The following is a 17,402-nucleotide window of genomic DNA, read 5'->3' as shown; positions in this document are numbered from 1 at the left end:
CCTTCCTCCGAGCCTGTACAACCTCGGCTCTCCTCCACTGAAGCACTCGTCAGTGAACTGAGACTCAGGGCAGGAGCCCTCTTCTTTGGCTGCTCCCCCTCTACCAAGCAGTACAGAACGAGCAGTCAGTACCCACTCAACCATCAACTCAGGCCGTGGCCACAGCACTTCAGGCCGTCCCCCTCCCATCCCACAGATCCCTAAAAAGATCACGTCCCAAGGACCTCCCTGGTAGTCCACTGGGTAAGACTCCGCACTCCCAATGCAGGGGACCAGGGTTCAGTCCCTGGTTGGGGAACTAGATCCCACGTACATGTCGCAACGAAGATCCCGTGTGCCGCAACTGAGACCCGGTGCAGCCAACATAAATAAATAAATATTAAAAAAAAAAAAAATCACATCCCAGAGAGAGGAGAGAGAAAGCCCACCAAGCCCCACTCGCTGCAAATCTCATCCCCTCACGACAAAGCCGCTGGCATTCCACCAGCCTCTGCTCAGCTCGGCCAGAGACAGGAAGTCCACTGACTCCCGAGACATTCCATTTTCTGGCAGCTGAAATCGTTTGAAAGTTGCTTGTCAAGCTGGGTCAAATCTGTCTGCTGTGGAAAGGGCAGAGCCGAGGACAGAGCTCTTTTTACCTCACCTCGAGCACTCCCTCTAGGACGACATCCAACCCACCCGCTATCCAATCCCAAAGCATAAATCTGGACCCTGGTGTCAGCACAGTGAGGCAGGCCCTGCTGCTTAGTGGTTAAAGGCACAGCCTGGGAGTCGGGCTCCTAATCCTGGCTCTGCCCTTGCTGGCTGGGCAACACTGGGCAAGTTACTTAACCTCTATGACTTATATAGTTTTCTCACCTGTCAAAGGAAGATAAATTGGTACCTTCCTGACAGGGCTGTCATGAGGAGTAACCTGTAAGCTATATCATATAGCTTACATATAGAAACATGCCTGGAACTAGCTTGGCCAAAAGAAAAATTCTGTGGCTCTGGTGTCAGCTGGACCTCAAGGAAAATGGGACCATCAGAACTCTCCCTCGGTGTTCTGCCTCTGCCGCTCTCAACACGTGATGTCATTCTTTGGGACAAGTTTGCTGGTGCTTCAGCCATGGACGGCGCTACAGAAAAGGATCTCTTTCCTCAGTACCAATCCGAAAACATCCAGAGGCAAACCTGTGCTCACGCTGGCAGTCTGGGGGTGGGTTATCATCTTTGCTGGCCACACGAGAACCCCGGGCTGGGTGGAGATGGGGAAGGAGAATTTGTCAGAAGAGAGAGGGTGCATTTTTCAGAAGATGGTGGAAAGACTCCAGGCAGATAAAATAACTGATGTTCTCTGTGTAAGTGTTCATTAAATTGTACCTATAATATTACAATAATTTCATGGAGTGATTTCCAGTTCAGATTCCACAAATCAGGTATACTACAAAAATAATTCAGGGAACCTACACAAGAGCTAACCTAAAAACTTTTTAAAAGTCCCAGCTACTAATAGAAGAACATATCTACACCAAAGATGCTGGAAGGACATAATCTCAGAATTTAAAGCAAATCAATTTAGCTTTATGGAAAAAAGCTGCATTTTTCTTAATTTTCTCAATTTGACCAAGGGCTGATAAAAACTTCACCCAGATCTGATGCCAGCCAGGCCATGACTAGAGTCTGGGAACCGCTGGTCCAGGTCACAGTCTTCTGCCTTGTCCACAGGCAGCATGGAGCTTGCCCCAGCCCCGCTGCGATTCAAGCCCACTCCTCCTCCAGCACCTTCCCAGCTAGCATGAAGCCAGGAACCCAGGAGGTACTCACAGGCTCAGTGAACGGATCCACCAGCCCAGCAGCTACCCAAACAGACACAAGCTTAGTGTGGCAACACCTGCTCTCACAAGTATATGCTGGAACACACACACACACACACACACACACACACACACACACAGTTTAAAATTCATACTCTCCCTCTTTTCAAAAGGATTGGGGTGATTTTACACACACAACACAATCGTTAAAGAATGAGATTCAGGTAATGACGGGAAGATGAAGAGAAAGCCTAGGAAAAGGCCAGGTGCTTTGACATAGAGCGCTGTATTTCAGTTCTAGGCTCAGGTACAATTTTCTTGAGAAGTGTGGCTTTGGGAGAGAGCAAGACACATGGCATAAAGTAAGAGTCTTCCCCTTCCTCCTAAACCTGAGAGTTGGTCTGTTTGTCTGTGCATGTGAGCACGCACGCATGGCTAAGGGAACAATTTAAGCAGGTGGTCTGAGGGGTCCTTTCACTGTCATTCACTCAACCAACATCTCGATGCACTATGCTGGACATTGGGTACCACAAAACTGAATTAGATACAATCTCCATCTCAAGGAGTTTCATGAACCAGGCAAGCTGAATCTTACTAACATAAACCACAATCTAAATTAAATTCCTAGTCAATTTCTTCTGTTTTCTTTGTTTAATAAAAGCTGAAGATCATTTTAAATTCAGCCTCGTTAAGTTCAACAGAGCACTTGGTAACTGCAAATAAACAATTGATTTTGTGTTTCAATTTTCATCTGCTTATTGAATTAAAAGTTCAAACTTTGGGCAACTGAAGTAGGATATCCTTGAACCCAAGGCATTTTGCCAAAGCATAACATCCAACACTATACCTCTGAACAATTACTTCCTTGTTTCGCGTGTCTGTGCAAAGCCGCAGGTGACTTGGCCAAGTTTTCTCTTGGTTTCTGACTATAATGAAGGCCAGAACTACATTATGAAGCCCTCTTAGGCAAAGCCCTAGCGCAGCCCAGGTCTTACAGATCACCAATGCTTCAGTTACTCTCCACTTGTCTTCCAGATTTCACAGGCTGAAAAGGGAACAACAGAGGTTCTAGCGGGAGTTGGTGAGGTTAGAGGTGAAGCAGGGCACAGAGACCATGATGGGGAGGGGGGGTCAGACAGAAAGAACAGGAAGAGCGTGGGAAGACCAGGATGGGAAGGTAAGAACAGAAGAGGTGGGGAAGGAGGGCAAAGACACACTAATTTAGCATTGACTAAATGTTCTGTGAGGAATAGGTTAGGTGCAAACAGAATGCTGGGTGCCAAAGCCATCACGTATGCACACACGGAGCCAATGAAGAAAAGCTACCACGGGTCAGGGGATCCAGACTTAGCTATGATTTCTAAGACAAGTAAACCACTGACAGTCAGGAAATGGGTTTACAACTTCCGCAGAAAACGCTGAGTTTTTAACAGAAAGGTAAGTTTTTAGTTAATTCTATAGAACAGATAATCCTTCAATGTAAAGTTCTTTGAGCTTACTGATATTTAGTAACAATTTCACAAGCAAAGCTAAAATGTAGGAGTTAACTAAAGAAAATCAAGCACTATCATTTGTAGCTAAGACCATGTGGTTTATTAGTGTCAAATCAAATCAAATATCAGAAGGGGGGAATCAAAGAACAGGGCCTGTTCAGGGTAAAAGGACCCAAAGTTCAATAGCTCACAGGCACTATTCAGGAAGAGCACTGTTTGCCACAGGGTTGTTTAAATGCCTGGAGTGACTAAGACCAAAACAGCACACACAGGGAGCAAAGGTTACTCATTAATTCTATTGTTCACTTTGAGGACAAGTACAAAGGATTATTTAGTACACACTGTTTGGCTAAAAAGCATCAACAAAATAAAGGGAAAATATTTATAAGTAACTCCCCAAATGAAGTTTAAAACAATTTTAAGAGTTAACATCTATAATAGGGAACCATAGGTTTGTTTTAAATTTGTTTGTTCCTACTTAATATTTAAAATGTTAAGGCACAAAATTTTAAGTTACCCTATTTGTTCAATTACTACCTATAGAGTTCTAATCATTTTATCAGATTTAGCATTAAGTAACAACTGAGATTTTAAAATGTTGATAGTAGCCACACAAACTGGTATTTGATTATATTTCACGTTTAAAACAGGCTTTCCTGGCTACCTTCCCCAATAATCAGATGAAACAACTGACTTCCTAGCTGTTATATAATTATTATACAACTCAAAATACCAATCAAATAAATACACTATACGCTTTAAAACTAATCTCCGATTTACCATCAATTCCCACCTCTACCTCTAAGGTCTTCTAACGTCAATTTTGTTCTAAACCAGTGCTTCTCCACAGGGGGAAAATTTTGCCCCTAGGCTTCCCCCCACCCCCTAACAAAAGGGTTTGGCAATGTCTGGAGACATTCTGTTTCCCACAAGTAGGAGGTAGAGGAGGTGGTGCTCCTGGCATCTAGGGGGTAGAGGCCAGGGATGCTGCTAAACATCCTGCAATGCGCAGGACAACCCTACAACAAAGAATTATCAGGCCCACAACGTCTATAGTGTCTCTGTCGGGACACCCTAGTGGTTTCCTATTCTAAATTGAAACAAGATTTGCAAACACAGCTGACACCTTCAAAAACAATTGCCAAGTAAGTAATTCTAAGTTCACTAAGCTTTGTTATTGGTATAGAGACCCAGACATAATAAAAGTTGCTTTTTATACTATTGAAATGTGATCTGATTATTAACCATGAATGCATGAAATTGCAGATGGACGAGAAGGGCAAAAAGTCCTTTCACCACCTAAGCAATTCATGAAATTGCAGATGGAAAAGAAGGGCAAAATGTCCTTTCACCACCTAAGCAATTCATGATCGCTTTAAAAAAGAACATTTCAGGAGACGAAAAGGAAATAAGGTAGTGGTATTCTTGACAGTTTTCTACGATGCTTCAGTTTTCAAGGACAAACACCAATTAATCATTACTTTTGTTGCTGTCCTTTAGTTCTAACCAATCTTTTGGTTTTTTCCATCCTCAGTCGTTAGATTTTTAAGTGGCTAAAGTTTAAAGTAAATGAGGAAAGTTAACCACATGGTACTAGCTGGTAGAATAATCTTAGGCCAAAACACATTATTAAAGTATCTGTTAGAACACTCATGTTTACCTGGCAAAAGAACGGGCTCCAGTTTTTTAATCTTCGGTTCTGAATTAATATTATCGTCAGTCTGAAATACATTAGCAAAACAAATCAAAACTTTTTTCCCGCCTGAGAGATGAAAGCAAATTTTATTTTCTAGGTGATGACACAGGCGACAGACACGTATCCCCCCATTTAAATTCTTACACATTTTCACCGAACTCTTGTAAGGATCTGCTCGTGATAGAATTGAGAGTCTGGCCATAAAAATACTACAACCCCAGTGCCGCTTTCAGGTGTTCACATTTACGACAGGTAGGTAACCCCTTCCACTAGGTGCCCACAGGCGATGCGATCCTGCCGGCGGTCACGGCGGGGACCGTCGCCAGGCGAAGGGCTAAATAAATCCCAACTCCGATCGCTCCCTGGAGTCCCGTCTCGGAGCCGAGAACGGCTGCGGTGGAGTTTTGCAAGTTTCCACCGAGCCGGCGGGGCTCCCGGGAAGGCGGCTTCCCAGCGCCGGGGTCCGGGGGGCAGGGGACGGGACAGTCTCCTGGGCCTGCCCGCGCGCGGCTCCCCGGAAACGCGAAGAGAGGGCGCCGCGGGGAGACGGCTGTTTACCTGGGGCGGCGGCAGGAGGTAGGACCTGAACGTGGGTCTGGGCGGCTTGAGCGAGAACATGGTGCCGCCGCCTGCTCGGCTCGGCCCGTCCCGGTCGGGGCCCGGGATCCGCCTCCCGACGCCCGCTGGCTGAGAGTTCCCCGTGCGGCCGCCCGGGCTCGGTCTGCGGCCAGCCGGGCCGGGCGGGCTGACGGGCGTGGACACGGCTGAGCGCCCGCCCGAGCGGGGTGGAGCCCGGGCCCATCCCCGGAAGGGGCCCGGCGTCCCGCCCCGCCCCGAGAGACGGCGCGCGCAGGCCGGCGGCCGGCCGGTGTCGGCCTCTAGGCCGCGCAGGAGTCGGAACGCGAGGCTGGCGCCTTGCGCCGCTGCCCGGCCCTCAGCGAGAGCTCCGGGGGGGAGCGGGGCGCGGGAGCCATCTTGAAAGGCCGGTCCGGGCGGGTGTGGGAGCACTGCTATGGCGGCCGGCAGGGTCCACAACGGCCCGCGGGGACGTACGGCGGCCCGCGGGGGTCACAGGAGCCGCGGGAGGCGGCCCGAGGGGGTCACAGCGGCCAGCAGGGACCTACGGCGGCCGGCGGGGGTCATAGGGATCTCGGGAGGCGGCCCCGGCTTTCGCTCAAGCTTCCGTGCCGACTGCCCCGCGGTCCCCCTGTCCCCGGGACACCCCCCACCCTTGACGCTGCTCGCTAGTCCTCCAGCACGCGCGACCAGTGTTGTTTTCCTTCTTCGGGAGGAGCCCGGGGCGGGGGAAGGGGACTCTGGAGCCCTGGGCTCAGCGGGTCACGCTGTCTGCGGCCAGCGTGTGAGGGACGGGCACGGGGAAGGCGGCCTGGGGCAGCCGGCAGTGACTGGGATCAGACGGTCAGCGCGGTGCCTTCAAGGCCGACACTGGGGGAGATTTTTCTCCCATCACACGGTCGTCTGTGCGGGAAGCTTTGAGACTGGGGTGTCCTGCTGCTGAATTCCACGGGGTGCTGAGGCTATTGACGGAGGACGTTGCCAGGCAACCCGGACTCCTCCATTTACTTTAACTTCTACCCTCTTTATTAAACTTTAATGTGGATAAAGATATTAAGCAAGTTACCTTCCTTTCTTTTCGTGCCTATCCTCACGTGTAAAAATACCAGTGAGCAGATAAATGATCAAAAGCCCAGCAAGACTCAGGCCTTAGCGGTGTGGACCGAATAGGCTATGGACCGAATAATCTGCCTGTTAATTGCAAAGAACCGGCGAATTTCAGCACATCAAGCGCAGGGCATTTCTGAACTCTTGGTAAGGGGGCTAGTGATGTTTCATTTTGGTAAATCTATTGGTTGAGACTAGATTTTTCTTATGCTTTGAAGAATAAATCCCTAATCCAGCATATTATAGTTAATGTCCCAGGGAAGCTCCAATGTGGCCATATGAAGCACAATCATACTGACAGGTGTTGCTAATGGAAACACTAAAAAATTTAAACAAAGATTCAAAAGTTACGTTTTTTTGGAAAATAATTTAGCCTGGATCCAGAACCCCACTGATCTTTCTGGTTAACTTGTTTGAGTGCCATATGATTCCATTTTGACCAGGAACCACAATCATACTTTAAAATGTTAAGCCCATTGAGTTATATATGCTAAAGATAGTGTTGTCCACATACATTTAACACCTTTTTATGAATAGTACGTGTTTTCTCTACATTAAATGGATTAAAAATAAAAAACCAAACTCATAGAAAAAGATCAGATTTGTGGTTACCAGAGGCAGGGCGTGGGAGGAGGGGGAATTGGAGGAAGGTGATCAAAAGGTGCAAATTTCCAGTTAGGCGATAAGTAAGTACTAGGGATGTAATGTACAACATGATAAATATGATTAACACTGTTGTCTGTTATATAGGAAAGTTAAGAGAGTAAATCCTAAGCATTTTTTTTCTTTCTCTTTTTATTGTATTTGCATGAGCTGATGAATGCCAGCTAAACTTATTGCGGTAATCATTCCACAATATATGCAAGTCAAACCATTAGACTGTACACCTTAAGCTGTATTTATACAGTGATGTATGTCAATTACATCTCAATAAAACTAGACAAAATGTATTTTTTTTCCACTAATACTCTTCAAGGAATATGTGGATCTTTATACTGAAAGGACTTACTATAATTTGGCTTTTGCCATACAGGTTTTCTTAGGATCTACAACTCTAATAATTGACCATACAGCGAAAAGTGGAAAAGATTTCCAGATTTGTCCTGACCTACCCTGAATTTTAGGGCCTTTTCAGATATGTAATTGTATCAGTCTGCTTGGGTTGCCATAAGAAAATACCACAAACTAGGTGGCTTAAATAACGGAAATTTATTTCTCACAGTTCTGGAGGCTGGGAAGTCCACGGTCAAGTATAGGCAAGATGGAATTCTGGTGCGAGCTCTCTGCCTGGCTTGCAGACAGTGGAGAGAGCTGAGGGTGGGGGGTTGGTGGTGGACGGGTGCAGGGTATTAGAGAGAGCTCACTCTGGTGTTTCTTCTTATAGAGGCATTAATCCTGTTGGATTAGGATCCCACCACTTATGACCTCATTTAATTAATTACCTCCTAAAAGCCCTACCTCCACATACAGTCACATTGGGGGGTCAGGGCTTCAACGTCTGAATTTTGGGAGAATAAATGCAGTTCCTAGCACTAGTCCTGTTCTCCTTGATACTCTGTACATTCGAAATAGCTGACTGTCTCCTTCTTTGGTTCTGATGTCACTATTTTGTCCCCTATTTTTCTGACTGTTTCCAGTATTGGTTCTTCTATCGTGGGGGATAATGGCATTCTGTACAGATCATTTCCTTTTCCCTGTGAAGAGGAAAAAAAGAGCTAACATTTCTTGAATATCTATTAGGTGCTAGGTAATTAATATATTCATTCAGTCAGTTACCAAATTTGTATTGATTGCTAATTCTGTGCTAAAAACGACTTGGGTCACTAAGAAGACAAAGTTTCTACTTTCCTGGCACTTTCACTCCCGGTGGAAGGATATAAAAAGTTAATATATAACAAGTGCCATGAGGAAAAACAAATGGGAAGAAGATGAGGCGTTTTGTTTTACAATGGGAGATGGGGTGTGGTCAGGGAAGGCCTTTCTGATAAGATGACATTTGAGCAGAGACAGAAGGGAGTGAAGGAGCAAGCCAGGTGGAGATCAGGAGGAAGAGGGGTTAGCGGTGCAAATGCCCTGAGGTGTGAACCTGCCTGGTGTGTTCAGAGCAGCCTAATCTAGTGGAAGAAGAGGTCAGAGAAAAACAAGCCAGATCACACAGGGCCTGAAAATTGAGAAGCTTCTGCAACATTGAGCTGAGAATGACGTGATCTGACATTTAAAAGTAATCACTCCCCCTGCTGTAGAGGTACAGCGTGGTAGAAGCAGTGAGACTGAAATGGAGCAGGATCCTATGGTCTTTCTCCCTGCCCCCATGCCCTCAGCCTGCCTTTTGTCTGCAGGAAAACTTCAGTCAAAGAATAAATTCAATCAGAGAAGTAAGAAAATGCAGAAGCAAAGGAAAACAATCAAACAGGACAAAATAGTAATAGTTTAGTCATTAAGCAAAGTCAAGGACCTTTAGTTCCTCCTCAAGGGCTATGGATAATATTCTGAGCCATATTCTGTGAGCTGTCTTATAGCTACTGAAACCCACACCAGGTGGAAGAAATTAACTACATGATGACCAGGCTGTAGCCATGACATAAGCTGCCACAAGTCTGAGAGCTGCCCTCAGAGAAATGGGAACAAACCGACCCTGGAACTAAAGATTAACTTTACTGAAAGCCACCAAGATGACGCTGATCAGACCACCCCATGACCAATTTCAAGATGACTGTCAGAGCTGCCTGTGCTGTTTCTACATGTAGTCCCCTCCTTTGACTTTTATAGCTCTCACTCCCCCAGTGGGGGGGGTCGGCCTTTGAACAGGAGTCTGCCCTCTCCCCCACCCCCTGGTTGCTGGCCTCTGAAATCAAGCAAACTTTCCACCAACTTGCCCCCTTATTAGCTTTAGAGCAACGAGCAGCCAGACCCTACTTTCAGTAACAAGACTAGTTGGGGGCTATCAGAAGAGTCCAGATAGAAGAAGGTAAAAAAAAAAAAAAAAAAAAAAAAGAAGAAGGTGATGGTGGTAGCAGTGGGAGAGGTAGTGTACAGTGGTTAGGTATCATGTCTACAAAACTACACCATTGCCTGAGTATATGGTCCTGGAAGATTACTATTAAGTTATTTTAAAAATCTGTTTCTTGAGGGGGAATTCTGGGAAGATGACAACAGCAGCATAATTATTCAGTCTCCCCATGAAAATAGAGAAAGGAACTATAAAGCAAAACCAGAGGCCCATGGACAACATTAACCACAGGTCTAAATGGAATGGTATCCCTACGATTTCCAAAATATAGGCAAGTAGGAGCAAACCATAGTACTTACAAGACCTTTGTTATATCAGCAAAGGGAATCAATGAGGCATCTGAAGAATCCCCAAATAGCCAGAAGGTATTTACTGGCCCAGCCAGTCAAGTTGAGAAGAGCAGGTGAAGTAGAAAGTGGTGTTTGAGAGTGCAAGGGCTCCTGGTGAGGTCTGAGGGGTGGAACAATATTGCTGTAGGAACTCTTGAAACTGACCTACCACAGCTTCCTTCAAGGAAAGGGACCCACACTGAGGACAAACTGCTTGGCATGGGAGCAAAATTGAGCCAAGGAGAGACAAAGGAAAGAGAGGGTCCAGGTAAAGATGGAGGATCAGGAAATCTCTGAAAGTAAGCTGACTTTACAAAATTTTAATGCTAGACTGTAAAAATAAAAAAGGTTCTCTTGGGACTTCCCTGGTGGTCCAGTGGTTAAGACTCCAAGCTCCCAACGTAGGGGGCATGGGTTCGATCCCTGGTTGGGGAACTAAGATCCTGCATACCGCATGGCGCAGCCAAAAAAAAAAAGGTTCTCTGCAAAGTTAGAAAAACTATCCTGACAGCTGCCTCCTTCAGAAAGTTTGAGAAAACCAATTTCACATAATAATAACCAAGGGAAAGTATGGAAGTCAAATCCCATAGAAAACTATTGTAATGAAAAAGAGAAGAACTGAATAGCACTCCTGTAGACAGTAAAAGCACATCAGAAAAACATGCCCTCAATGCAGATCAAAACCAACGCCCAGCATTTCAAGGAGCTAAAAGACACAAAATGATAGGAGACATGAATGAATCATGTAAATCAGAATTAGGAATATTTGGAATTAAATGAACAAATTCAGAAGAGAGTTAGAAATAAGAGAAAGAATTATTTCAGAAATGAAGACTAAACCAAAGGAAACCCAAGGGTGAATAAACACAATTTGTTATGCCTTAAGAGAAGCAGAAGATAAAAAGGAGAAAAAATTTTCAAAAATCAATAGAGATTAAAAAAGATTAGTGAGAAAGTGGCAAATATTGAGGATAAGCGAAGGAGATCCAGCCCTTGAAGAAACAATAAGAGCCGTTGTGGAAAAAGCAGGGGAGGCGATAAGGAGACAGAAGAGATACTGCAAACTATATTCAAGAGAACTTCCTTGAAATTAAAAAAAAAAAGCTTCGAAACTATGCATTGAGAGAACACACTGCACGTGAGAACATCAACCCAGAATTACCAACACTAAGACATATTCTTGTAAAACTATTGGAATTTAAAGAAAAAATAATGAAAATTTCTTTGGGTATCTAGACAAAAAGAACAAATGACTTCTAGGTGAAAAAAAATTAGATTATCATCAGACCTTTTGGAAACAATCCTTTATGTCAGAAGAAAATGGAGTAACAGGAATTCCCTGGCGGTCCAGTGGTAAGGGCTCGGCACTCTCACTGCCAGGGGCCTGGGTTCGATCCCTAGTCGGGGAGCTAAGATCCCACAAACCGTGCAGCGTGGCCAGAAAAAAAAAAAAAAAGAAAATGGAGTAACATATTTAAGGTACTCGAGGAAAGAAAATGTAAAAGGATAATAATTGCAATGGATTGAAACATATCACATATTTCAATTCATGCGATCATAATGGTGTATATATATATATATATATATATATATTTAAAAATCTATCAGTCACCTTTGGAAGATGATAAAAACCAATTCATTATCTTGAAAACTGGCAAATAAATGGGAAAAGTCAATCATTATTCCTGCTGTACAGTATGAACTATACCACTGTGTAATCAAATAGTAGGTGAAAGGAATCATCTCTTTATAAAGTATTCTAAATAATAAAAGAAAAAGAATAGGATTCGAGTATTACAATTTTCAACCTCCTATGAATGAAGGGATCCAGATATTGAGTATGAACAGCTACTGACATCACAAAAAGAGAGGCAAGTAGACATAGATATGCCTCATGATGAAAGAAGCAACAACACCCAAGTAGCCTTGCCATCAGGATCGAACCTAAGCCTGAACAAGCCTCTGAATTCTCCTGCCAACTTGCAGGCAGAGTGGAACACATCTAACTGCATATGACTGTTCAACCAGTAAAATTTAGGCTGTGGGAAACTTTGCAAGTCAAATGCCCCACGTTCTTCAACAGATGAACTATAAGAAGGAGAAAGGGATAGAAGGGGAATCAGCAAATTAAAAAACAAAAAAGAGGGATGCTTAACTATAGTGCTAAGGAACATTCAGGTGATAAAGCTATAATGAAATGCAAGTGTGGGGATTTTAAAGCACGTCTGCAAAATTTTCAACACGCCTCCCAAATATGACCCACTTCCCTGAGTCTGGGCTGGCCTTACTGACTCACCTGTGACCAAGAGAATGCAGTGGAAGCGAGGTCATAAAAAACAATATCTCCGTCTATCTCACTGGGACATTCACTTTTGGAACCCTGAACTGATTCCTATGAGGCTGCCATACTGTGAGGAAGCCCAGGGCACACGGAAAGGCGATGCACAGGTGCTCTGGTGGATGGACTGTAGCTGAGATTTAGATCCCCGCTGACAGCCAGGATCAACTCCCAGACCTGTGAGGAAGGTGCTTCTGGATGATTCCAGCCTCCAGACACTGAGTCTTCCCATCTCAAACACCGTGGAGCAGAGACACTGATGTGCTGTAGCCAGTTTGTACTGGCTCACAGCAGCAAATTGTTAGCATTTTTCCCCAAATCCACATTCAGTGACGTCACACGAGTAGTGTGACGTCACATCCCTTGATGTTGGCCAGGGTAGGAATAGTTACACCATGGAAATCAGCAGCCACTGCAAATCAGGGGCATTCCTGCTATGCCTTGTCTGAATTCCTGACCCACAGGATCTATGAGCATAATAAAATAGGTCTTTCAAGCCACCCAGTTTTGGAGTCATTGTTTTACAGCAAGGAAGTGGTTACTATAAAAGGAGAGTGGTTATTTTTGTGGGGAGGAAGGTGGTTGATACAGGAACTTTTGGAACTTCTGGGGTGGCTGGCAAATTCTATGAAAACGGGTAGTGGTTATAAAGGATGTCCATCTGACAATAATTAAGACATATATTTGTTTTGTGTATCTGTATCTTTTTTTTTTTTTTTTACAGAAAAAGAGTTTCTGTATCTTTTATAATAAAAATTATCTTTAAAATTGTCTGCTTTTTTATGTAGGAGATAGTAAGACAATAATTTCATTTCTCTTTATTTCCAATTTATATCCAGTAAAATGCATTTGTGATATGGAATAACTACATGACAACATTAACAGTTTAATTTTTAAATTTTGAAACCTAAATTATGGAAACCTGTAGAAGCCTTGTGGTGATGCAGTTGTATGTACAGAAAGTAGGCAATCATACAGTCTCAAAGGAGAGAGTCACTTATAATGAGGTCTTTTGATAGTTCAATTCTTAATTCCCCTTGATAGAAATTTACAAATGAGTTTTTAAACTTTATATCAAATATCACATCATAACTCATTTATGAGTGTGACAGAGTTTATGGGATATAAGAATAAAAGCCCTCATTATGTTTCTTATTAGGTTTTACATAGAACAGAAATATAATTCTAATTTACTAATACAGTTCTATGCGAAATGATTTTTTAATAATTCTTATTTTTTTGTTGAAGTATAGTTGGCTTACAATGTTTCAGATGAACAGCAAAGTGATTCGGTTATCCATATATACATCTATTTTTTTCAGATTCTTTTCCATTATAGGTTATTACAAGATATTAAGTATAGTTCCCTATGCTATACATTAAGTCCTTGTTGTTTATCTATTTTATATATAGTAGTGTGTATCTCTTAATCCCAAATTCCAAATTTATCCCTCCAGCCCCTTTGGCTTCCATAAGTTTGTTTTCAATGTCTGTGAGTCTATTTCTGTTTTGTAAATAAGTTCATTTGTATCATTTTTTAAGATTCTACATATAAGTGATATCATATGGTGTTTGTCTTTGTCTGTCTAACTTACTTCACTTAGTATGGTAATCTCTAGGTCTAACCATGTTGCTGAAAATGCATTATTTCATTCTTTTTTATGGCTGAGTAATATTCCATTGTATAAATATACCACATCTTCTTTATCCATTAGTCTATCGATGGACATTTAGGTCACGTCCGTGTCTTGGCTATTGTAAATAGTGCTGTTATGAACACTGGGGTGCGTGTATCTTTTCAAATTATGGTTTTCTCTGGATATATGCCCAGGAAGGAATCTCCATACTGTTCTCCATAGTGGCTGCGCCATTTTATATTCCCACCAACAGTCTATGCTAAGTGCTTTGAACATGTGCAGTGTTTCTATTTTAATGTATTAGATACTGCTAGATTTGATCAGATTGGATATTAGCTCTTAATATTCAGTTTTCCATATTTAGCAAAATTGGAATGATATTGGAATAACAGCAATATAATAACAAGCAGTCTGGCTTAGTGCCCTGCATAATAGGCCCTTAATATTTGAGTCGAACAGAGTTGGTAGAGTACATAAATAGCTGTATTGTATGATTCCGGGTGTGCAAGAAAAGTCCCTGCCATAGGTTCTGAAATTCCACCATTAGAATGTACACATTCTGGGTCTGTAAGATAAATACCTTAAGAAGAAAAACCACATCCCTTTCAGCCAACACTTCTACAGGAGACTCAGTGAGACTTCTGGGAATAAACTCAGGCCCCACACCTGAGGTAAGGTGAGAGAGTGACCTAGAAAAGGGGCCTGTGTAATGAGTGGACAGGTGGAGAATTCCAAACAAAAGCTTTGCCTTCTTCAGACCTGCTCTCTCGAGCTGTCAGAGGTTCTCCAGCTTGTTCTGAAAAACCTTTTTTTAGGTTGTGGCAAAGGGCTGCAACTTTTCTTGGCACCCAAAGCAGAGATTTAGGAATGAGGTCAAATGGAATGGGTTTATCCTTGGGTCAAATAACACAGGTAGCAGGATTGATTAAATAGTCTCGAATCCAGCTCAGTTCAGGGATTCTCATCTGGCTATTAAACTCTCAAGTCTCCTGAGGTCTCTGATTAGTACCTTTGGCATAACTGCAGTGAATTAATTTCTCTCTCTCTCTCTCCTCCCCTTGCCCCTTGCCAGTTTACGGCGACGCTGTGTCTTTGAACTTACAAGTTGAAGCACACCTTGTGTTTTTAGCCATGAATCGTCTTTGCAGTTCTTGAGAATTCCCACCTTGAACACGTATGTATCCTTTAGGTTTTAGCCACAGCTTTACACAAACCATTGTGTAGACAGAAGTACAATTAATTTGTTTGCCATCAAGGACTAGAAGACAACAGGAAAATTCATGTGGGATACTTTATTTTTACACATTAACAAAACTCTTGGTCACCCTACCCTATTACAGTGTGACCTTTGATATAATCGTGGCCTTTTTTTTTTCCATCGTGTAATTTTAAAACATAAAACATTAAAACATAAAATAAACAGAAACCCATAAAGAACACATGATGTTTACTTCCCCTTTCCAGTTCTCACTTCTTGCACCTCATAATTTTATTGTTCTTTTCCCCAACCCCTCCATTTTTTTTTTCATGTTTGCTTTGTCTTTCATTTCCCTTTCTTACATAGTTGCTTACTCCCTTAAGTAACCTACTGGTGTCACCCAAAGGCATTTCTTTGGCTATTCGGTTGCCCCCAGAAATAAAGAGATCGTAGGATCCTGTATACTGATGAAGCAACTTATCGTGACTGGAGCATTATCACTTTCATTGATCCTACTCCAACTAAAAAAGCTAAGTTTACTAACATATGCTAACAAAACATTAAGTTTAGTGCATTACATTTTAAATTGTAATGCACTAAAATTAAACTCTAAATTTTAAAGAAGTCCAAATTGTCAAACGTTTTTAATGAAAATGATTTCAGAAATGGATGATGTTTAGATGACCAAGCTGGGACTCATCAGTTGTTCTGATTGAAAAATCAAAGAAACAAAACTCATTAGCATTCAGTTTCTGAGGAATTTTTCTCTCGCTTAACTTTCAGGTCTTCCGTTGTAATTCTGGACACAACTGCTAAGTTACTTACACTGCTGGCATGTCCAGATCTGTCTAAGGTGCCCTGAATGGCTTTAGCATTCCTAGGATGGCCGTGTAAACTTTTTGACCTTAAAGATGCGAATCCCAAAGTTTGGTGTGTTTTCACAGACAGTAAGTTTTCCTTGTCAGTTCTGTCAGTAACAGCTAGTGACAAATGGGAGATCTGAGGGCCTGTTTCAGAAACACAGTTTTCATCTTCGGTGTCTGTGAAACGCCCCTGATGCTCGGCCCGCACTGCCGTTTCAGACCCAAAGGAAGGGATATCCGTGCTCTGAGAACGCATAATCTTTTGAACTTGATACCTCCACTCTGTGGTCCATTGCCGAACTGTGGAGGGGCATGTTTGGTCCCCAACTGCACTCCACTTGTTAACCCCGCCGACCAGCGTTCCTCCCCGGGAATATACAAAGCTTCTGGACTTCATTGCTTTACAAGCACTGAACGTCTCATCAGGGTAATAACGGGTCAGTTCTGTTTCTTCCAGGGGATGAGAAATGGTGCCTTCTGTCTTCGTTGTTTCCACTGTTAGCTGAGTGCTTTGAAAATCCGACTTGTTCTGTCCGTGCATAACATCTGTTTGACTGAAACTTGGGGAGCTCGCTTCTCCTCTCTTAGAGTCTGCCTGCCTTTCATCATCTTCAGCTGAAATCCCAACATCTGGACCTAATTTCGGCTCTGAGGTGCCCTTCACGTTGTCTGATGCAAGTCGATCGCCATCTGGGGATGCTGGAGTGCTCGTGCTGGGTGGCAGGCGAAGGCTGCCCTGACGCTCTCGGGCCAGGTGTGTTCTTTGGTCCTTCTCTTCCTTCACACGGAAGGAACCAACTTTTTTCCTGAACCCCGTCCCTGGTGGCATGCAGAGGGAAGTATCCTCATACAGCAACTCCTCCCCGTTGAAAAGATACCTGTACATGCTGTAGCCATCGGCACTGTTGATGCTGCTTTGCCTTAGAAGGTACGTTGCATCGCATTCAGAAGAAGCCCGGGACCGGGTCTGCATCAGGTAGGACTTGTCGATTCCTGCGAGGTTTTCCAGCGCATTCACCATTCTGCTAGCTAGTTCTTCCAGTTGGGAAAGGCGAAGGTCAACAGTCTGTAGGGACGTTTTCATAAAGTTTTCTCTTTCGTTGATTTCTTCCAACCTCATGGACATATTTTCAACTCTGGCGGATACAAAGGGATAGGTTTATTACACTGAGATGAACTAAGGATTAAAACCAAAAATATAATGTTATTGTTGCTGTATGATTTTGCAGGCTTTTGGGAATCACGGGCTGGTTGGGGCATATTTTTAAACTTCACACTCTCCTAATATAACTACTGAAAATTACAGTGAGGAGCATCAGAAAGTAATCGAAATATGGTTAACGCATATGGTGCTGTTTA

General features: G+C 43.3%; 1 protein-coding gene across 1 annotated transcript; it reads right to left on the bottom strand.

Moving 5' to 3' along the window:
- Positions 1-972: 972 nt before the first annotated feature.
- LOC114485517 (actin nucleation-promoting factor WAS-like) lies at positions 973-5,959 on the bottom strand. Its single transcript, XM_028487085.2, has 4 exons — positions 5,905-5,959; positions 5,544-5,863; positions 4,950-5,010; positions 973-1,237 (listed from the first exon to the last, which is right to left on the bottom strand). Exons 1-4 carry the CDS (start codon positions 5,957-5,959, stop codon positions 1,119-1,121), a joined length of 555 nt encoding a protein of 184 aa, XP_028342886.1. The 3' UTR covers positions 973-1,118.
- Between the last annotated feature and the right edge of the window lie 11,443 nt (positions 5,960-17,402).

Source organism: Physeter macrocephalus, unplaced genomic scaffold, assembly GCF_002837175.3.
Source record: "Physeter macrocephalus isolate SW-GA unplaced genomic scaffold, ASM283717v5 random_1182, whole genome shotgun sequence".
In the NCBI taxonomy this organism is placed as follows: Eukaryota; Metazoa; Chordata; class Mammalia; order Artiodactyla; family Physeteridae; genus Physeter; species Physeter macrocephalus.
This window is presented reverse-complemented; position numbering and strand designations above follow the sequence as displayed.